Source organism: Trachypithecus francoisi, unplaced genomic scaffold, assembly GCF_009764315.1.
Source record: "Trachypithecus francoisi isolate TF-2019V2 unplaced genomic scaffold, Tfra_2.0 Contig01474, whole genome shotgun sequence".
Taxonomy (NCBI): Eukaryota; Metazoa; Chordata; class Mammalia; order Primates; family Cercopithecidae; genus Trachypithecus; species Trachypithecus francoisi.
In genome coordinates, this window is record NW_022681435.1 from 8908013 (window position 1) to 8931074 (window position 23062).

At 39.4% G+C, this 23062-nt stretch overlaps 1 protein-coding gene and 1 long non-coding RNA gene across 2 annotated transcripts in view; one reads left to right on the plus strand and one right to left on the minus strand.

Moving 5' to 3' along the window:
- PHLPP1 (PH domain and leucine rich repeat protein phosphatase 1) overlaps positions 1 to 23062 on the plus strand; it is a 270198-nt gene that overhangs the window by 225343 nt on the left and 21793 nt on the right. Inside the window, exons 11-12 of the mRNA XM_033239200.1 lie at positions 6674 to 6874; positions 10369 to 10531. Coding sequence (XP_033095091.1) covers positions 6674 to 6874; positions 10369 to 10531 — 364 coding nt within the window. The remainder of the gene's footprint in view (positions 1 to 6673; positions 6875 to 10368; positions 10532 to 23062) is intronic.
- LOC117099718 lies at positions 3324 to 21296 on the minus strand. Its single transcript, XR_004443969.1, has 4 exons — positions 21167 to 21296; positions 18669 to 18768; positions 15150 to 15286; positions 3324 to 4027 (listed from the first exon to the last, which is right to left on the minus strand). It is a non-coding gene; the product is annotated as an uncharacterized LOC117099718 (long non-coding RNA).

Consider the following 23062-nt stretch of genomic DNA (forward strand, 5'->3'; position numbering starts at 1 on the left):
GTAATTAGACAAGAAAAGATCAATTAGAGGCATGAGCATTGGTAAAGAAGAGATAAACTATCTCTGTTGCAGTTAACATGATAGTATACTTGGAAAACCCTAGAGAATCACTGATAAATGAATTCAGACAACAAAACATTTCAATAAAGTAACAGGATATAAAGTTAATATGCAGAAATCAAAAGCCTTTGTATACACAAACACAACCATTGGAAGACATATTGTATTGGTAGTGAAAATCCCATTTAAAATAGCATCAAAGAAGATTAAATACTTAGGAATAAACAAGAAATGTGCAAAAACTATATGAATAAAACGTTAAAAACACTTCTGAAATTTGCAAATTTGAACAAATGGAACAATATTCCTTGTTCTTGGATAGGACGGCTTAATATTATTAGGATATCAGTTTTTTGTAGATTACTTTGCAAATTTAACACAATCGTCATGTAAATACCAAAATGCTTTTATGATCACGTTAGACAAATTGATGCTACTATTCATATAGTTAAAAGAATCATATAAGAATAGCCAGGAAAACACTGAAAAAGTGAAACTGTTAATACAAGGGAGAGACAAACCTTACCAGACAGCTAAACATGTATGTTTTAGTTCTTTCTGCTGAGAAGAAGGCCTAGAAGTAGTGACACCCCAGTACCAGGAAGTATATCTAACATCAAGACCTTGGTTACTCCATGGCTCCTGCCTGTAATCCCAGCACTTTCGGAGGCCAAGGTGGGCAGATCACCTGAGGTCAGGAGTTTGAAACCAGCCTGGCCAACATGGCAAAACCCCGTCTCCACTAAAAATACAAAAATTAGCCGGGCTGTTGGTGCATGCCTGTAATCTCAGCTACTTGGGAGGATGAGACAGGAGAATCACTTGAACCCAGGTTGCAATGAGCCGAGATCAGGCCATTGTACTCTAGCTTGGGCAACAGAGCGAGACTCCATCTCACAAAAAAATAAAATAAAATAAAATAAAAAGACTGCTTTTTAAGTATCATTCTTCAACAAAAGGAATAAGGTGTCCTTGGAAACAGGATTGAGTGTAGGGCTACAGCAGGCTGAACACAGGATGAGCCCAAAAGTAAAGAAATGCTCACAAAATGATGGGAGCATGTCAAAGGATGCATGAGGCAACTTAAAGGAGCTCCCAGTGGCCACGTAATGTGAGCAAAAAGTACGCAATGATAGTAATGAATTCTATCCAGCAGAATAAAATAAATAAATATACGACCATACTGAAGTAAAACAAGTAATTGGGTGAATAAATTGGGAAAGCTCTTGTAGGATAATTCCATTTAACAAACTGTAAGTAGAGGGAATCATGAAAATAGAAAAATCATTTGGCAAACAACACAGAAATGATTGTCGCAAGCACAAATGCTAAATTAATGGGCAAAAGTATGAGAAACAGAAGAGTTTCATAGTCTCAAATGATCTCTCTGCACATTTAATTACAAAAGAAAAAATTATAACTTTGCAGTGGAGATGCTTGGCAGACACCAGCTTAACCAAGTAATCAAAGTTAATGTCTCCAATAATAAGACATTGGCGTCACATACATCCTGATGTGACGCCCTGAGAAGGGCACAACCTTTGTGATATTTTTGCCAAAAATGCATGACCTTACTCTAATGAGGATGAAACGTGAAACCTAATTGAGAGACATTTTACAAAATATTTGTCGAGTACACTTCAAAAACATCAAGGTCATTTAAGATAATAAGACTGATTGGAGGAGACTGAGGAGGCCTGATAGTGAAATACAACGTGAAGTGTCACCCTTGTGAAGATAGATGAAACTGTCAAAAGTACTTTGTTGTAAAAACAAGCAATAATAAGAAACTTAGAATGTTTACACTTCTGGAATGCTTTGGAGACAGAAATCAGAGGGTTGCTTGAAAGTAAGAGTTTTGCTGGGGTTAGACAGTTGTGACCATATGGATTTTTAATAGTGTATAAGTCCCATTACAGATTTCCAGAAAAATCATTTAACGATACCTGGTGTGTCTACAAATAGGTAAATCTGTTATGGTACCAAATCCTGTGCCCTGTTTCAAAGAGAGAATTTGACTGTAAAATTTAAGGATGTGTTGGAAATTACTAAAAAGCAAACAAAACAAAAAAATATAGATGAGTCAAATGGACAGAATGTGCCAAGGAGAGCAGAGCAATTGCTCAAGAAGCAGGAAATGGATTTGTCTCACTGCTGTTGCGGGTGACTTTCCAAACACTTTAGGGCAGGAGCCATATCTGTGTGTCTTTTCTCTGCAGCTTTTGAACTTTATGCTGAGAGAAGTTCTTGAGTACTGTGCTATTTACTAACTTGTTATAAGAATTGAGTTTGAAATGCTTTGCACACATTGTCTTCACATTACATGCAGGTGCCCAGCTTGACCCTCCAGCTCTTTTAGAAAAAAAGGACCTATGACCATCCTGGCTAACACGGTGAAACCCCGTCTCTACTAAAAATACAGAAAATTAGCCGGGCATGGTGGGCGGGGGCCTGTAGTCCCAGCTACTCGGAAGGCTGAGGCGGGAGAATGGTGTGAACCCAGAAGGCGGAGCTTGCAGTGAGCCAAGATCTCGTCGCTGCACTCCTGCCTAGGCGAGCGAGACTCCATCTCAAAAAAAAAAAAAAAAAAGTCCCCACAAAAACGTTTTTATACTTATTTTTTCAACATTTGAATTTTGGAGACATGATAGAAAACTGTGGACTTGAGATTGATGAAATCCGAGTTTTATTTCTGTCTCTGCCACTAGTTACTATTGAGCCATTGCCAAATAATGTGACTTTCTCCGCTTTGATTTCTGTCTTTCATGAAATATGAGAGGGTATGTTTCTGGGATGATGGAAAAATCAAATGAGATAGAAAATAGTGACCAGGTGCAGTGGCTCACACTTGTAATCCCAGCACTTTGGGAGGCCAAGGCAGGTGGATCACTTGAAGTCAGGAGTTCGAGACCAGCCTGGCCAACATGGTGAAACCCTCTCTCTACTAAAAATACAAAAATTAGCTGGGCATGGTGGTGCATGCCTGTAAGCCCAGCTACTCAGGAGGCTAAAGTGAGAGAATTGCTTGAACCCAGTAGGCGGAGATTGCTGTGAGCCAAATGCCACTGCACTCCAGCCTGGGCAACAGAGCAAGACTCTGTCAAAAAGAAAAAAAAAAGAAGAAGAAAAAGAAGAAGGAAAGATCTGTGATATCTACAGAGTACCTTACAAATGGAAAGAAAATGGTGATATGTTACTGCTTTTTCTCTAATTAGAAGAGGATTGCATAGTGAAAATGTTATATGGATGAAGCATGAAACAGCTGTTGGCACATTAAACCATCTTTTTATAGTATAGTTATTACAAAATTCTGTAAAGAAGAAGCTTGAGGATAGTTATCATATCATAGTGAGTTGAGACCTGACTCAGCCCTTTAACAATTTAGCTTTTTTGCAAGGTTGAAAGCAGAGAGTGAGGTTCAGGAGCCTATTTATTTACTAAAATTGTTATCCATCCTGGAGAAACTTTGCTAAAGTATTCGTTCATTCTGGTGGAAGGATGAAATGTAGACTATTAAAGCAATTTAAGTTGTCTCCTGCTGAAACGTTGTGAGGTTTTAGGAAGAATGGCTTAAGTGAATGGATATTGAATTTAATTTTCCTGATACTATGATAATAAAAAATATTTTTAGTTCAGTTGTTTGTCCTTTGGCTATTAACCAACAAGGTGATTAAGTCAGACTTTATGCAGTTCAGATGATGTCCTTTGGAACCACTTCATGTGGTTTCAGCTAACTAGTTTCATTTCTTGGAGGTGGATGATGCTGGCAGTTTCCCCCTTAATTTTGCATAAAAGGTATATAGTTCCTTAATTACAGACAAATTTCAAAAAGATGAGAGGATAAATCTTTGAGGAAATCACTTTCTTCTCTTTATTCAGATGCCATGAGGGGTTTTTTACGTTGCTTGGCAGCTTTCTAGATGAGCATTCACTTGTCTGTTTTTAAAACATTCCCTCTTTTTCTGGCCTGAAAAATATGCAAACATGAATTCACTTTGTTTTATCTGTCTCGTGTGTGTGTATATATGTGTGTGTGTAACTACATATTTCCTAGAGAATTTTATTTTTGTCTTTTTTCTTTCTTTTTCTTTTTCTTTTTTTTTGTTTGAGCCAGAGTTTTGCTCTTGTTGCTCAGGCTAGAGTGCAATGCGCAGTCTTGGCTCACTACAACCTCTGCCTCCTGGGTTCAAGTGATTCTCCTGCCTCACCCTCCCGAGTAGCTGGGATTACAGATACCTGCCACCAGACCCAGCTAATATTTGTATTTTTAGTAGAGAGTAGGGGTTTCACCATGTTGGCCAGGCTGGTCTCGAACTCCTGACCTCAGGTGATCCACCCGCCTCAGCTGCCCAAAGTGCTGGGATTACAGGTGTGAGCCACTGCGCCCAGCTGAGAATTCTATTTTAATGAAATTATTTTATATAGTTTCCCAGCCAACACTAGTCCATGATATTTTAGGGCAATAAAATTTGTTTCTTACATTGTAATTTATTCTAATGCTACACTAAAGAAATTCTTAACAGGAAATTAGGTGATCTAAATGGGATCTAAAGAAACAGACTTATAAAAGTACTCTGAACAGCAATGGTAAACAACTATGTGCTGAAACTTGCTTCCTTCCTCGTTCAAAACCATTGCAGAAACTGCAAGAGTGACCTTTATTTCCTTCTCTGTAGCACACACGGCTATCATTTCCCATGACTATTTATGGTCTGGACAGCCCTTCTCTAACTTCCTTTTTTTTTTTTTTTTTTAATGTCAACGGAATACGTGTTTCTTTAATGGAAAATGTTCTATTTTGGGGAAGCTGCTTTTCCTCAGATAAGTAATGGAGTTGGTGTTTGTGTGTTGAAGGGGTTGTATGAGATTAAAGAGTTTTAAATTAGTAGACTGAGAGCTTGGAGTGACAGTCCTGGTGAGGACTCCTAATAGCCTTTTTTTTTTTTATATCCAAGATTAAAAATAACTGTGCCTGGTATTTTGTATTATTTTTAAGGATGATTTTCTTCTTCTTCTTTTTTTAACAGATGGCAGAATAGTCCTGAATTGAATGGTGAAAGTTTCAAACCAAAGTGATTGAAGTGAGGGAATAGTGTGGCTCATCAACAGGGTTGATCTGGGGGCCAGGGAGAGGCATGGGAGATTTGACCCTTCTAACTCTTGTAGGCAAGTCCTATGTACTGAGCACTGTCTCTTTCCCACCTGCTGCAGCTGCACAGTTGGACATTCGTCATGAATCAGGAGGGTCATCTCTGACTCCTGAGTGTGACACAGTCCATCCCTTTGGAGTGATTTGGAACCTGATCACAGCAAGGATTTGTTGCCATTCCCCAGCTTTGCATTGTGCGTTTAACTACATTGCACAATCACCGTGAAAGATTTTTTATTTATTGTTTTTGACAATTTTAGTTATCTTAGTTATAAAACCATTCTTTATGTTTTATTCACTTTTCACTCTAGCATCTGGAAACTGTGGCGGCACGTATATTGTTTGTTTTATTGTGAAATTTAAGTACAATATACATACAGAAAGTGGCCAGATCATAAATGTAGCACTTGATGCATTGTCTCAAAGTGAACACACTTGTGTAACCAGCACCTGGACTAAGAAACAGAACATTACAATATTCGAAACGTTACATGCCCTCTCCTGGATACTGCCTCCTTTCCCTCCCTTCCTAAGAACATTACAATATTTGAAACGTTACACGCCCTCTCCTGGATACTGCCTCCTTTCCCTCCCTACCTAAGAACATTATGATATTTGAAACGTTACACGCCATCTCCTGGATACTGCCTCCTTTCCCTCCCCACCTAAGAGTTACTGCCATCCTGACTTCTGTTACTACAGAGTAATTTTGCCTAACTTTGAACTTTATGTAGTTATGGGATCATATAGTGGGTCTCCTCTTTTATCTGGCTTCTTTTGGTCATTATGTATTTGTGAGATTCATCCTGTTGATACATACTGTTTTAGTTCTTTATTCTCATTGCTACATTGTATTATGTTGTTTCAAGACAGAGCAAATTATCTCCTGCACTTGTGAAAGTCAGTAAAATGTGCATTGGACCTTATACTGAAGAGGACTCAAGTCACTATGTGATTTAGTTGTATTGTGATCTAATACCTGTTTTACTACTATAAGAACCATTTATTATTTATTTATTCACCTAATTGTTATAGAGGCAGGATCTTACTTTGTTGCCCAGGCTGGTCTCAAACTCCTGGCATCCTCCTGCTTTAGCAAGAACTTTTGATTACAAAATAGGAAATTGTTTTTCTCTTCCTTAAGTCAGAATATTAACTTTACCATATCACTTTCTCTTCCACTGCCCGCCAACTATAGAAATAATTGCCTTCCTCTTAACTTTGTGCTTCCATAAAACTTAGTTGTACCTCTGTATTTAATACATATAGATAGCTATTGTGTTCATCATAGTTAATGGATCACAGATACAAATACTTGCTAATTGAACTTGTTGAAGCCAGGGCTTGTCTTTTCAATTCATGTTTCTAATCCCAGCTTCTAATATGCCTGGTATCAAAGCTTCTAGGTTTCTTGAGGGGTTTTGTGACTTTTCAATGGCGTTTTGTTACATTTTGTCATTGTAGCCTGAGATTCCTGAACGCATCTGCGAACAAACTGGAAAGCCTTCCTCCAGCCACGCTTTCTGAAGAGACAAACAGTATCTTGCAAGAGTTGTATTTGACAAATAACAGCCTCACAGATAAATGTGTGCCCTTGTTAACGGGACACCCCCATTTGAAGATCCTTCACATGGCCTATAACCGACTTCAGAGTTTTCCAGCAAGGTAAAGGAGAATCGTAAAGCTGTGTTCTGAATTGCATTTCTCAAAGTGTATTCATAGAAAGATGAAAGCTGAAATATTTATTTCCCAGGTGATATCAAGTTTGTTTCCTTGTTCCTGCTCCATTCACAGTTTCCTTTATGTAAGCTGTGATGACATTTCCCTGAAGAGAAGTAGATTGGTTTTCCTCATATGTGTCCAAAGACTTAATCACAAGAATGTTCTTAAGATTTTGAAATAAAATGTGTTGTTTAGCAGGTATGTTTTTTCTTTTACTTCTTTTTAACGAGTCAGAATAATTTTTTAAAAAACCATTATCCTAGAGCCAGGTGTGGCGGTGCATGCCTTCAGTCCCAGCTACTCGGGAGGCTGAGGTGGGAGGGTCACTTGAGCTCAAGAATTCAAGACTAGCCTGGGCAGCATAGTGACACCCTATCTATTAAAAAATAAAGTAAATAATAAAGTTTCCAAAAACATTAACCTAATAGAGTATGTGGGAATTAGAATGTAAACCAGGAAGCTGAAAATCCTTCATTATCTACCAACTTTTATATTCATACTTACGATGTACAGAGCAGTGGTAGACTCTACTACCATAGAAACTGTAACATTGCAAATTATGGCTCAAAAGAGTCCATTTTTAATTTGTTTTTACTTCAATTTCTAATTTTTGGGGAGCGGTGACATTATATCTAGCTTCGAGTGAATCTATGCGCTGAGCCTGCCATGAGGATTTACCCTGTTTCCATTTCATTGGGTTTTATCCATCTAACAAGTTAGGGCTTGGAACACACACGCACACATCTAAGAAGCAAACACTAACCCTTCTGGTATTCTGCTTGGTAACTGTAACTCAGCACTGGGGCCAGACCAAAACACTATCATAGCCTCCCTCTGCTGCCTTCAGGGCTACCACTCTATTCAAGCCCTTGCTAAGAAGGAAGGCCCATGTATGTGTTAACTTAAAGTATTGCTCCGTTTTTGGCATAAAGAAATACTTACTTTCCTCCTCGTTTGACATTAATGATTAAAATATTTTATGCTGACTTCCATCTACTTTTACTTCACTATGGAATGGGGAAATGATATTTTTGGAAAAAACCGTGATAATCACGTAACAGCAACCTATCTGAAAGGCCTCATTGTCTTCTTTCAGATGATGAATGTCTAAACCCTGCAGAGGAAAGGATCATCAGCTCTAATTCTGAGGATATACCCCCAGTGACCCATGCCAGGTGTAGTCACCCACCCTAAGTGCAGAAAAACTTTTAACACACCTTGTAAAATATCCATCTAGGAATGAATTCTGTCTCCCTGTGGTTGTGATGTGGCTCAGTAGCTCCACTGCAAACCAGAGCACCTTAAGAGCTGGGTCTGTGACCTTGCTGTCTCCCTCAGCCTCACATTTCACACAAGGCCCACACTTAAATGGTTGCTGAATTAAAGAACATGACCACCATCTAGTCATTTTGTCTTCACATCTTTTGCCACCTTCTTTTTATGTTGCGAGTTGGAAAATTCTTTAACTTTTTCTTCTGGGGGCCCGTTTTCTGTGCTTTTAATCCTTTTTCGTGCACCATTACCCATTAGTTTCAAGGCACAGGACTGGCATCTGCTTCTGGTGAGTCTTCAGGAAGCTTGAAATCATGGCAGAAGGTGAAGGGGAGCCATTGTGTCACATGGGGAGAGAGGGGGCAAAGGAGATGCCAGGGTCTTATGTGAATGCACAGCATGTGAATTCATTTATTACCATGGGAAGGGCATCAAACCATTCATGTGGTATCTGCTCCCATGACCTGAACACCCGCTACTGGGCCCCACCTCTAACATTGGGAATCACATTTCTTTTTTTTTTTTTTTTTTTTTTTTTTTTTTTTTTTGAGACAGAGTCTTGCTCTGTCGCCTAGGCTGGAGTGCAGTGGCGCGATCTCAGCTCACTGCAAGCTCCACCTCCCGGGTTCACACCATTCTCCTGCCTCAGCCTCCCGAGTAGCTGGGACTACAGGCGCCCGCCACCTCGCCCGGCTAGTTTTTTGTATTTTTTAGTAGAGACGGGGTTTCACCATGTTAGCCAGGATGGTCTCGATCTCCTGACCTCGTGATCCACCCGCCTCGGCCTCCCAAAGTGCTGGGATTACAGGAGTGAGCCACTGCGCCCGGCCTGGGAATCACATTTCAACATGAGATTTGGAGGGGACAAATAATCCAAACTATATCACTATATTTCTTTCAAAATATGATGACAGCATATTTAAATAATATTCTTAGAAATTCAGGCTATCATAGATGGATTACTTCGTAGTCTGTGTACATATTGTTTGTAGTATATTCTGATGCCACACTGGATGTATATGATATTAAAAAGTCTGACTTCATAAGATAAAAACTTAGTTTTTACTGTATCTTAGGCTTATATTTATTTTCAAGATAAACAAGATAATCTTTATATTTGAAATATGACAGAAAAATAATACAGTGATTTTTTGTTAAATTGTTTAAAAGTATATTGTGACAAATGAAACTATAACAGGTAGAAATGATACCAAAAAATGTAAACTATTATTCAGCTTATGAGTCTGAGTGACACTAATGGGGAATCCTGTGCTTCTTGGAGTGGAAAGAGGGTCAACAAAGTGCCAGATACTATTACAGTGATTGCAGAGGTGGAGGTGTTGTTTTTTCTTTCAAATTTATAAAGAATGCAAGAAACCCTGATTCTGGAATTTTTCTTTAGTTATTGTAATTATTGATGAAGATCATAGATGAGGAAGATTGAACAATAAAAGACATTCTTAAATGGAAGTATTAAATTAATTACATTAGAACATATTATTAAGATAAGGTTGGAGAGATTCCTTCTTGGTAGATGTTTAGCAACAATTGAGAGAAATGTCTTTTGGCCCTGGTGTGAATTTGCGCTCTGCCAGAAGTCGAAGAGGTGATCCAAATGGGCTTTTAACACACCCCTTGCTCCTTACCACCACTTTGTATTCATCAGTGATGTCAGAGGAATTGGGGGAGTGGAGGTTGAAGAAAAAGCTTATCTTAATATGAACTATAGACCTGTTCTCTACCTCCACCTTGAGTTTTCAGTGCCACTACAAAGAAGTCATACTCTCTGAGCTCTTTTAAGGCAGTTATATTGGATTAATGCTGGCTTTTGACCCATTTCAATAGTGTTTTCATTAGTGTTCAGACCAAGCTATACAGTAACGTGATTATTGCCAGGGTAACTTAATTTCCACACAGACTTTTAGGAGGAAAAGGGTACCCATTTTCCTTCTTGTTGACAATTTGAAGAGTTGAATAGTTCTTGTTCTGTAGTGGGAAAGGAGGTGTTAAAATATTTCAGTACTCCAAAATGATAGTGAAAAAATGGTCTTGTTTGTAAAAATGATGTTACAAATGAATCCTTAAAGTCATAGCAATTTAATTCATCCTTTGATTCTCATCATATACTATTTTCTTTTAAATTGCTTTATTTTCTCTTTTTTTAGTAAAATGGCGAAACTGGAGGAACTTGAAGAAATTGATCTCAGTGGAAATAAGCTGAAAGCCATCCCAACAACGATCATGAATTGCAGGCGCGTGCACACCGTGATTGCTCACTCCAACTGCATCGAGGTCTTTCCCGAAGTTATGCAGCTCCCAGAGATCAAGGTATATGGTTTCATTTCATAAACTCTAGCTTTCAGGTCGGCAGAGAGTTGACTTGCTAATTCATCAACTCAGGACATTGGCATCTTTGTTGGATTTATTCAGAATGGAGGCCCCCATTAGCCCTTACTTCCTCCTTTCTAACCAATGGGCTACACTGTTGAGTTAGCAGGGTTAAAAAAACAAAGCAGTTGGCCGGGCGCGGTGGCTCAAGCCTGTAATCCCAGCACTTTGGGAGGCCGAGACGGGAGGATCACGAGGTCAGGAGATCGAGACCATCCTGGCTAACACGGTGAAACCCCGTCTCTACTAAAAAAATACAAAAACCTAGCCGGGCGAGGTGGTGGGCGCCTGTAGTCCCAGCTACTCGGGAGGCTGAGGCAGGAGAATGGCGTAAACCCGGGAGGTGGAGCTTGCAGTGAGCTGAGATCCGGCCACTGCACTCCCACCTGGGTGACAGAGCGAGACTCCGTCTCAAAAAAAAAAAAAAAAAAAAAAAAAAAAAAACAAAGCAAAACACTGGAGCACGTTTTGGGACAATTGGATTTCTAGGCTTAGTCCCTAACTTACAGTATGACATGAGGCTACCCACATAGCCACCCTGTACTTCTTTATCTGTTAATAGTTGTTCCACTCATTTCCAGGGTGGTTATGAGGCTCAAAGGATGAGGCTGGTATAACTGCAGTTTGAAAAAGTTAACAGTACCACTACACATCCCTCCCCACCAACTCACCTAGTTAAATAGCACACCCCACCATAGTAGCCCACTAGTGGTAATTCCCTATATAGACAGAGCATCATTGCTGTCACCAAACATTGATTTCAACTGAATGAAATTGGCAGATCAGATATTATTGTCATTTGATAGGTAAGGACACTGAGGTGCTGAAAAGTGAAGAGATCTATGTAAATTAAGACAGCAGATTTGTAGCAGAGGTAGTCTGCAAGTCCTGACTGCTGAGTTGAGGTAGACTCATGGGATGAAACCAGTTCACTAGAATGAAAGCCATGTAACAACCATGCATTCCTATTTTGTTTCTTTTTTGGCAGGGAAATGGTACAAAAGTAAAAAGTTCTTTATATACAATGTAGTTTTTCATTTGTATCTTAGCATTTCTAGTTATCGATTTTATGCTTAATGAAAAATAATTTGGTGGTTACAGACTTGGAGCATATTCTAATCTCCTAACAGGGAACAAGAGTAGTCCAATTTAGCCATTCTTCACTTTCCAGGCACTTGCTGATATAAACTTTGTGTTTCGGATTAAGAAAGCGAATAGACATTTGAAGACATTTTAAATGGCTTGCATAACTTTTTTTTTTTTCTTTTTTTTGAGATGGGGTTTCACCCTTGTTGCCTAGGCTGGAGTGCAATGGTGCAATATTGGCTCACTGCAACCTCTGTTTTCCGGGTTCAAGCGATTCTCTAGCCACAGCCTTCCGAGTAGCTGGGATTACAGGCGCCCACCACCATGCCCAGCTAATTTTTGTATTTTTTTGTAGAGACAGAGTTTCACCATGTTGGCCAGGCTGGTCTTGAACTCCTGACCTCAGATAATCCATCCGCCTCGGCCTCCCAAAGTTCTGGGATCATAAGCGTGAGCCACCACGCCCTGCCGGCTTGCATAACTTTTTATCCCAACAGTTTTTACACATTTATATGGTTGAGATGTGTACAAGCCATTGTGTGTGTGTGTGTGTGTGTGTGTGTGTGTGCATGCATGTGTATGTGTGCTTTAAGCCATGAAATGTTTTACCTTGGGCTTTAAGAACACTATCTCATATATCACAGTGGCATTTTAAGATGTTTGTTATAAATTTCCAGAATTTGGCCCAGGGCGCTGGCTCACACCAGTAATCCCAGCACTTTGGGAGGCCGAGGCGGGCGAATCACGAGGTCAGGAGATTGAGACCATCCTGGCTAACACGGTGAAAACCCGTCTCTACTAAAAATATAAAAAATTACCCGGGTTTGGTGACTCGCACCTGTAGTCCCAGCTACTTAGGAGACTGAAGCAGGAGAATGGCGTGAACCCAGGAGGCAGAGCTTGCAGTGAGCTGAGATCGCACCACTGCGCTCCAGCCTGGGCAACAGAGCGAGACTCCATCTCAAAAAACAAGCAACAACCAAAAAAATGTCCAGAATTTTTACTTTCTGTATAGTAACTTTCACATTGAGGAAAAGCAGTGCTCTGAAGGGAGATAGACCTCCAGTTGGATCCCAGCTGAAAATTCACTGCTCTCTTTCCTCATATGTTAAATAAAGAAGAGAATTGGAACTTTCTTTATAGTATTGTTGTGAAGATGAAATGAAATAATACATGTAAAGCATTTGAAATAGGAGTGCCACATAGGAAGAACTCCCTAAATGCTAGCCATTATTAATCAACTCATGCCCTCAATGTGGTTCACCTGTAATGTTGATTATATAGAGCAACTGTTTTGGCTGAAGCTCAACAAAAATCGAAGAAATTTATTACTTAGGCAAATTGTTTATTTGCCTTCAGCACAGGAAAGATGTTGTCAGCTAGACCTTCCAGGGGTTCCTCAGCTGCCCATTACTTGACCTAATGGCTGTGCGATGCCATCTTTTACCGGGGGTGGTTAAACTGGTCTCTTATGTGTGGTGCAGGTGAAATTCCAGCACAAGAGAAAGTGAGAGTCTCAAGATTAAACCTCCTATTTGCTCGTCGTAGTGTCTGTACATGTCTTTTAATGTTATAAACTCTTAAAGGTAGATTTAGATTCTTGTTCTGGGGTTTTTTGTTTGTTTACTGGTTTAAAATATAAATAGAGGCTGGGCTTGGTGGCTTACACCTATAATCCCAGCACTTTGCGAGGCTGAGGCAGGTGGATCACGAGGTCAGGAGTTCGAGACCAGCCTGGCCAATATGGTGAAACCCCATCTCTACTAAAAATACAAAAATAAGCTGGACACCTGTAATCCCAGCTACCCAGAAAGCTGAGGCAGGAGAATCACTTGAACCCGGGAGGCAGAGGTTGCAATGAGCCGAGATTGCACCACTGCACTCTAGCCTGGGCAACAAGAGCAAAACTCTGTCTCAAAAAAATAAATAAATAAAATACAAATAGAAATTTAGGCCAAGCATGGCAGCTTGCGCCAATAATCCCAGCACTTTGGGAGACCGAGGCAGGCGGATCACCTAAGGTCAGGCTTTCAATACCAGCCTGGCCAACATGGTGAAACACCATCTCTACTAAAAATACAAAAATTAGCCGGATGTGGTGGCACGTTCCTGTAGTCCCAGCTATTCGGGAGGCTGAGGCAGGAGAATCACTTGAACCTGAGCGTGGGAGGCTACAGTGAGGCAAGATCACACCAGTGCACTCCAGCCTGGATGACAGAGTGAGACTTCATCTCAAAAAAAAAAAAAAAGAAAGAAAGAAATTTAAATGTTTTTAGATTTTAACTAGATTTTGCAAAATCCAAATTTTGCTATATGAAAACGAATCCTCTCCTAGACTCTTGCTTGGATTCCTGGATTACAGAATCAGTACCTTTGTTGCTGTTGAATTCCTCCCCCTGTTGTCTTCTCTCTGTACCCTGCTTTACAACTCCTTTTCAATTTTACTTCCCATATTTTTAAATGGTTTCCATTTTTTGCTCTTTGATTGATTTTCCCCCCAGCTATTACACCTTAGCATTTTTCTTATATTAACAATATCCATTCTTTCAGATTGAGCTCTTCCATTACCAGTAGATACAAGTTTTGTTGGGGTTTTTTGGGGGAGCTGAGCAACATCAAGTATCCATTATGTACAAACATATGCATGTTTCAGCCCTGGACAGATAGTATTCTTGAAAAAGATAGTAGTTATATTATTTCAGAACTCCGAATTGATATTTTTATGTTCATATGAGAATATTTTAAGTTGCAATGTAAATATTTATGTATATTTGAATATCTAAAAGAAAATTTCTTGTAAAAATTGTGTTGTATCTTAAATGATAAATATACCTATGAAAGTCTTCATTGCAAACTGTGCCTTAAAGCATATTTTTAATATAAATGAAGTAATCTCATTTCTACGATGAGATATTCCAACCTGTATTAAAATTTTATTATTGAGTTAATAACCCTACATTACATTCTCACAGTTTCTTGAAAATAAAGTGCAGTAGATGTTACTTGTAAAACATCTCATAAAGGTATTAAGATCCTTGCAATTTTAAAAACTTAGCAGATAGCATTTCAGAAGAGGTAAGATCATGGTGTATTTAACTAGCTAGTTTCACCAAACGTTGTTATCTTTTCAGACATTAAAAGAAAGTGATTATTCATAGCTTTGTGACCAACGTTTTAAAAACAATTACTGTTTAAAAGAACAAACAAATCTCCATACTGAGATGTATGCTAAAATGTGTTTTTAAAACACCTGAATAATTAGGCTCTTATTCATGTACACCTTAAACAAACTTTGCACCATCTAATCTTGGATAAAATGGAACACTGGCATTTTTTTCATTTTGATATATCTAATGAGATCTGTAAAGTGATCAACAGGTGTTTTGTATTTAGATAGGGAGGTTATGTAAGTTATTAGTAGGAAAAATAAAATGTGTTTTCAGAATTTTCCAGTGAGCCCGAGTGTCCTCACCTTTGTTTAGCCCTTTTGCATTGATCTTCCAGACTCCTCTCCTACCACCAGTCCAGTTTTGCTTGGAGTAGATTGTGTTCTCTTTTGGTTCTAAAACAGACAGACCTCCCTCTGGATACAGATTAGCTCTCGATCATCTAGTAAGGGAAACAAGAGCTGAGTCACACAGATGCCAGACTTGGTTTGGCTGGACCTGGACCTAAGTCCATGCTGGGGCTACTCATGGCTGAGGAACCTCAGAAGCAGAGGTGGCCATGGATATGGCACTTGTTTCTCCTTCCACTGAACTGCATAGCAGTCACATTAGTAATACAATAATTTTGCAACAAAAACCAAGCTATTAGTTGAGTAACTTCTAAATAGTGACCTATTCTAAACCCTTGCCCCACTTTTTTTGACATAGGGTCTCTGTCACCCAGGCTGGAGCCAGGTGTTCTAACCCTTTTTTGAAGTGTATTTTAAGCAGGTGAAATGAGTGTTGATACATGCGGTGAATGAAGTTTGTAATTTGGGATTTAAACATCATATCAGCAACTTCTTTGTCAAATATCCATGTTCCTGTGGCTTATTGATTCTAAGAATGCGTCTTTTTAAATGTTTTCATTATCTTTAGAAGATTATTTTCATGTTTGTTCCATGCAGTAATAAACTGCTTGGCTAAGTTGAGTGAATTCATATCTAAAATCTGTGTTACCCTAACTGGGAAAGAGAGTATGAAGTTTTAATATGCTATGCTCTTGAGGACGATGGCTATAGGAAGTTTAAAAAATAAACTTAATATAGATCAGCTCTCAAGCAGCTACAGAGAAAACCACAATCCTATAGTCACCATGTAGCCAGACTTGGCTTGCCTGGCAGCAAGCCCTGTTTGTTGTTCTTGTCTCTAAAGTCAAATGAAATAGAGAATATCAGCTTAGTCACAAAGACACAAAGAACAAGGGGAAATGACTGGGTCAGAATGGATGAAGGAAAGTGGGTTGATTCTTAGGGAAGTAGGAAGTGGATATGAAGACAGGTCAGGAACCAAGTTTAGACTTCAGTTGGGTGGCGTAGTTGACCTAATAGACGTAAAAACATCAGCTTGGCATAATGCTTATCCAGAAACCTGAAACCAGGAGCAGTCATTATTATGGTGCTGAAATCAAGTTAAGTAATAGTTACTTAGGAAATGTTCCAACCGTTGCGGAGTCTAATGTCCATTCCTGTTTGGGACAAGGCTCGATACAAGGGCTACGGAAAGAGGAAGCAAGCAGTGTCTACTGGAAAGTGGCCATTGAAGCCACTCTGCACCCAGCCTCACCAGGAACAGACTAGCAGGAAGTTAACACTGCATATTCTCTCTTTCAAAATTGGTGTAATGAGTTAACCCAGACTAGTTTTGTGTGTGTTCATTTTTAACTCTGGTTTCAGCAGATCTTTCTAAATTCAGAGCCATGCCCATTCTAACAAAATATTGCATACATTTTACAGAATAAGTTATGTATCTATACAGATGAACAATTAGTCCTTCATGAGCTCATGCATTTTAGAAGGCATCTTTTTAGAGAGGCTTTTGGAGAAAGGAGCACCATGACTCAGAGTCCTCAGAAGAAGTGGTCTGTGAGGTGGTTACTGTGGTGCTCTGCAGATCCCTGAGGGCAAAGGGAAGTACACTCACACACCCAGAAATCTGGGAGACGCCTGGAGTCACCTGTCCATTTCTTTTCAAGTGTCTTTTTCAGTCTAAAAATTCATGCTCATTTTACGTTCTACTTTTTATCATTTCTCTTTGTTTTAATGTAAAAATAATGCCTCTTTCCCTCCTCAATCTGAGTAAAACTGAAGCCCCCAGATGCATGTGCCAGGCATCCTGTAACTTTGTAATATACCATTAAGTACCCCCAAGGGCACACATAATCAATTTGAAGAAGTGATGATGGGCCAGGCACGGTGGCTCATACCTGCAATGCCAACACTTTGGGTGGCTGAGGTTGGAGGACTGCTTGAGGCCAGGAGTTCAAGACCAGCCTGAGCAACATGGCAAGACCTTATCTCTTTGAGGAAAAAAAAAGAAGTGATGATGTAAAGAAATTGCTCAGTTTATACAGGATACATTTTCTTAAAGTCAAAATTTGCAGATAACTTAGTTTTAGTGTTTGAGGAAATTCTGTATTTGAGCAAACAGAATACTAAGGATTGTTACCCTGCTTGTCATTTTTATCACCTCAAATGCTTGCCAATTTTAAGAAATCTTTTCCCAAGGTTTCTTCAAGGCTTCCCAAATCTAAAATGCAGTTGAGAAAATCATAGAGACACTGTATGTAAATTTAAAAGGAATACTTTATACGAGATTAAAGGTCTTTCTTTGCAGCTCCCTATAAGGTGAGGAAGTTTAAACATTAATGCACATTTCTCAGTAATTATATATAAATATGATTTTTTAAAAAAAATCATAGGGTCTTGCTCTGTTGCCCATGCTGGAGTGCAGTGGTGCAATCATAACTCACTGCAGCCTCAACTTCTTGGCTCACAGGAAGCTCCCACCTCAGCTTCGTGAGTAGCTGAGACTCCAGGTGAACAGGAGCCTGGCTAATTTCTGAAAATTTATGTAGAAATGGTCTTGCTGTGTTACCCAGGTGGATCTCGAACTTGTGGCCTCAAGCAGTCGTTCCGCGACAGTCTCCCAAAGTACTAGGATTACAGACGTGAGCCACTGCACACAGCCATAAATACGATTTTATGTAGAAAAATAGTACTACACTTTGACTCTCAGGTCTGTGTTTGGGGTAAAAAGTGAGTTCAGACCAACTCATTCAGTTAATAAACTTACTTAGTTGTATGAACATCCCACGTTAGGGATCACTTAGCCTTTTATAACACCGGGAATGTATAGTAGTTTAAGAGAATTTGACTAAAAGTTGTATATTGAGAAATAGTACATATATGTGTATATTTATTTTACTATTAAGCTGAAATGTTCTGCTTCCTATAGCATCATAAGAAAGGGAGGCAGTGTAGACTGCCTCTGTATGAGACACAATCTATAGGATCCACAGTTCATTGTCTGATCCCTCTGCCTGTCCAGCCTTATCTTCTGCTCTGGGGCCCAACAGTCTCCAGCCTCAGCAACCTCTCATAGTGAGTTTCCTGATAGGCCACACAAGTGTTATTCTTGTCTCCTTCCTGCTGTACCTGCTATTAGCTCTCCCTAGATGTCCACCTGTTCTCACATGCCTGATTAACTTTGATTCTGCACAGAAATCTTCTCTGGAAAGGCCTCTGTGGGGTCTTGTTATCTGTCCCTCTGCTGCTATGACCTGATTGATCATACCAGCTAAAGGTGTATTGTTTATTTCCCCCACTATCCTGGGAGTTCCTCAAGGGCAGGGAATGTATCTGCCATCTCCGTATGTCCCTGATGTTGGCTTATTGCCTGCCGATTTGTAGATCCTTAATACATGTTCTTTTAAATGAATACTTGCATTTATTTACTTCTTATGAAGTCAGCAGGGAAATATATTATACACCAGCAGCTTTTACCTTGCAAGGGCAAGGAAATCCAGACTGTGATTGGGATCCTCATTTTTGGAACTGACTCTGTCATTGGGGAGCACGGTGGAGGTGGTGGACTGGGGATAGTCTGCAGGAAGGACGAAAGTAGGGTGTTACAGAATCTAGGAGCCAGTAGGTTAAGTTGCCATTTCAAGGCAGTACAGGCAGCTATTTGGCAGATGATGTATAATACATTGCTATGAACATTGATATGCCTGTTTCTGTGGTAATGTTCTGAGGAAAACATAATAAAGATAGGCCCCATGCAGCTTTTGTGATAGTTACACTTAAACTGTACATCAAATTGAATTTCTTTTTCTTTAAGATATAATGACGTTTTTATGCTCTTATCTAAATGTGTTTGTAATGATTTTCCTCTAAATCAAGAATTCCTTCTCAGCTATGAGTTATCTCACTTTTTCTGAGGGTTGCATAATTTTTTGGGTATTCTTACCAGAAGTTTGATTATAACAAAGTAATTTTTGTTAGCTATATTCTAGAGTGGGCCTGAAAGAGGGAAAGATAATTTTCTTTTAGTTGTGTTTTAGCCAGATTTAACATTCTATTTAATACATTTTTAAGAAAGTTGTAGTACACTAACCATAGAGGCACATATATTAACAATATAGTGTCATTTTTTTCTCCAGTTTCACTCAGATATTTTCTATTTGCTTAGTGGTAACCATTATAATGATTCGACCAACAAGTGTTTGTGGAGTACCTCAGCAGTCAGCCTATATTGAGGACTATTAAAACAACATGACAGAGTGCTTCTAAGTGTGTTGCTCACTGTGTTAACACCGGGAGGGCAGCACCAGATGCTAACATCCTGTAATTTTTTTTTCAACTTTCTATAATTTCTGTGAACAAACCTCCTTCCTGTGTGCAGAAGTATAAAAGGGTGTTTTTGCTTATCTGCTGTTAAAAAAAAAATGGTTGCATTCTTATGTAGAAATAAACAATGATATTTAAAATGTATTAAAATTGCATTACAATGCTATTTATTCTATGCTGAACTTAACCTAAGCACTGGTATCTCAGTTCCCATCCTAGCAGATTTAATTACTGAAGCACCTTACAAGAGTCCCCCATAAATTCATTGACAAAATAATTGTTACGTGCCAGGCAATCATTTGTTCATTTGTTCATCCTTTTAATGAAACCGTTTGTTGAGCATCTACACTTTCCAGTGCACTGCGCTTAGGATATCCGGGGAGAAACAGCAGCAATCCCTGCTCTCTAGGAGGTCATAGTCTCATGGAAGAAATAAGTAAGCAGATAATTATAACAAGGGACACCTAATTGAAACAGGGTATAGTAGAGTTGGCATTGAGTTGAGTCTTAAAAGGAATCAGGCATATTGCACCAGATAAAAAGCAAGAAAAGCATGAAGAAAAGGGTTCCAAGCACAGAGAGAAGCATGTGTAAAGTCACAGACAGATGAAAGCATGTCACATGCACGAGGTGCAGACACTCTGGCATGGGTGGAACATGGAGTGTGAGGAAGCCAGTGTGCACAGTTGGGGATGCCTTGTTGGACATTCTGAGGAGTTTGGTGTCAGGTGGAAGGACACCTGGGAACAGGCTGACAGACTGAAGCTGGAGTGTGAGCAGGTGGAGTAAACCACACTGAGAAACCATCCTGACAACATAGGAGGAGTGCATCGAGGGAAGCAAGACCAAAAGCAAATTTCCGGTGCAGCCGGAGCCTTCCAGGGGAAATGGGACGCAGGTCAGTCCAGGGTAGTGGAGCTCGATGGAAGAGAACCGGCTGCAGTGAATCAGAGACTGTGAATCAAAGACTGTCACGGAGCCTTGGAGAGCAGACAGTCCTGGGCAGAGGGGGAGGCACAGGAATGAACATCATCTCTAAGAAGGTCTGTGTTACAGCCTCCAGCATTATCTTCATAAGTAATTAGTTACCCTACTGAACTCATTTCATAATTTGATAATTTAGAGAATGAGCTATTTTATATCTGTAGAACAAATTTTTACCAATTTCATAAAATTTAGTATTGCTGCAGAGTGCCTTTAATCATCGACCAAAGGCATTTTCTGACCCCAAATTTGTTTCTGTCAACTACTTGCACCCTAAATTACTCACACTTATTAGCTCTTTATTTCCTGTCCCATCAGTGTTCAGTAGATTGTATATATCCCCATTTGTTGTCCTGCTTTGCTGATGTGTACTGACTGTGTTGGTAGCATGTCCCATTATTAACCAGTATTATCGGGTGTCAGTTTTTCTTTAAACTCTGGTTGACTGTTGATGTAACCATTATTTATAATTGAAAAAGAAAAAAAAAAAAAACAAAGCAAAAAAAGAGATGACCGTTTTCTCTAATATTAATATTGAGGTTAAGTAAATTAATGTACATCTACTAGTATGGGGCTATGAAAGGTGGTAGTATGTTAGGGCATTCAGGCTGCTATAACAACATGCCTTAGACTGGATAATTTATTAACAACAGAAATTTCTTGCTCACAGTTCTAGAGGCTGGGAAGTCCAAGATGAGAGTGCCAGCAGATTTGGTCTGATGAGGCCCCGTTTCTCATAGGTAGTTCCTTCCGTGTGTGCTTGTCTGGTGGAAAGAGTGAACAAGCTCACTGGGTCTGTTTTATGAGGCCACCAATCCCATTCATGAGGGCAAAGCCCTTATGACCTAATCTGCTCCCAAAGGCCCCACTTCTTAATACTGTCACATTGGGGATTAAGTTTCAGCATATGATGAAAATTTGGGGAACAAACGTTCAGACCATAGCAGATGGGAATAAAGGTGGGGAAAATGGTTGCAGTAGAGCAATAGAAGAGTAAGTGAAATATAATGAAATTGCACCTACGTTTGAGATTTTTAAGACTTTTAAAAGTTATATATGAATAAGGCTATAAGAAAAAAAAAAACAGAATGCTAAAAAACAAAACAAAAAAAACAGAATGCTAACCCTGGTTGTGTTAGGGTGGTAGATTTAAGGATGTGTTTTCTGAGCTTTTCTTTTTGCTCAGCTTTTTATGGATAATGTGGTTATAATGCTCTCATAATAAAATATGATTATTTACAATGGCAATATAATTTTTTATTGCTATTATTTGGAAGCAACAGTATGAAACATTTTGTGTGAAAGCATTGTGTTGTTTGAAGTCTATTGAAAATATATTTATCCAGAAATACAGGTTTTTATTTTACCCAATCTCTACCCTTCCCCAATCCATACTAGATTCAAGTTCTTTGAGAATTTTTCCAGATAGAAGGAAGATTTTGTCTACTTTTAAGATCTTGAAGTTCTTGAGTATAATCTCCCTCCTCCCTTTTTTTTAAAGGACTGAAGAGAGAACAAAACAATTCCCTTTTTGATCATTTCTGTAAGCACTTTTGAAACTTACAATAAGGTACTAATTCAGTCAGATAATTGAATGCTCTCCACCCCATACTATTGAACCTATAGGTTCTGCATTCTCATATCTAGAGCGCTGACCACTCCATTTCTCTTGCGTATGGTGAGCCTTCTCCACCTAGGTTCCCTGCTCCCTGAACACAAGGCAGCCCCGCTTTTTACAGTACACCTTAATTAAGTTTTACATCAGTTTTGTGAGAAAGGAGGTATCATTTCCACTTACAGGTAAAACCTGATTTTTGTTGTAATCACCATGACCCTTTTGTGATTTTTCTTTCAAGTTAAATTAGGCAGGACCTGTTGGAGAGTCCAGATGTTGATGCCTTGAGGGCAGGATCCATACTTGACTCAGCCCCTGGTTTTGACACAAATTAGGCAGGTTTACCTGCTCGTGTAGCTTTTGCTAATTTCTTATTCAGCTTCTTTTGAAATATCTTCTCATTTTGAGTGTGTTTTACCTGCCTTTTCCTCATTTTGCATGTTCTTTTCTTTGCTTGTTTTTTTGTTTTTGTTTGTTTTCTGTTTTGTTTTTTTGAGACAGGGTCTTGCTCTGTCTCCCAGGCTGGAGTGCAGTGGCGTAGTCTCTGGTCACTGCAACCTGAACTTCCCAGAATCTTTTTTTTTTTTTTTTTTGGTGAGATGGCGATCTACCGTTGTTGCCCAGGCTGGAGTGCAATGGGATTACAGGCATGTGCCACCACGCCCGGCTAATTTTGTATTTTTAGTAGAGACGGGGTTTCACCATGTTGCCCAGGCTGATCTCGAACTCCTGATCTCAGGTAATCTGCCTGTCTCGGCCTCCCAAAGTGCTGGGATTACAGGCGTGAGCCACTGCGCCCTGCGCACCTCCTGGATTCAAGCAATTCTCATGTGTCAACCACCTTGAATAGATGGGATTACAGGCATGTGCCACCACCTGGTGAGATGGGGTTTCACCATGTTGGCCAGGCTGGTCTTGAACTCCTGACCTCAAGTGATCCACCCAACTC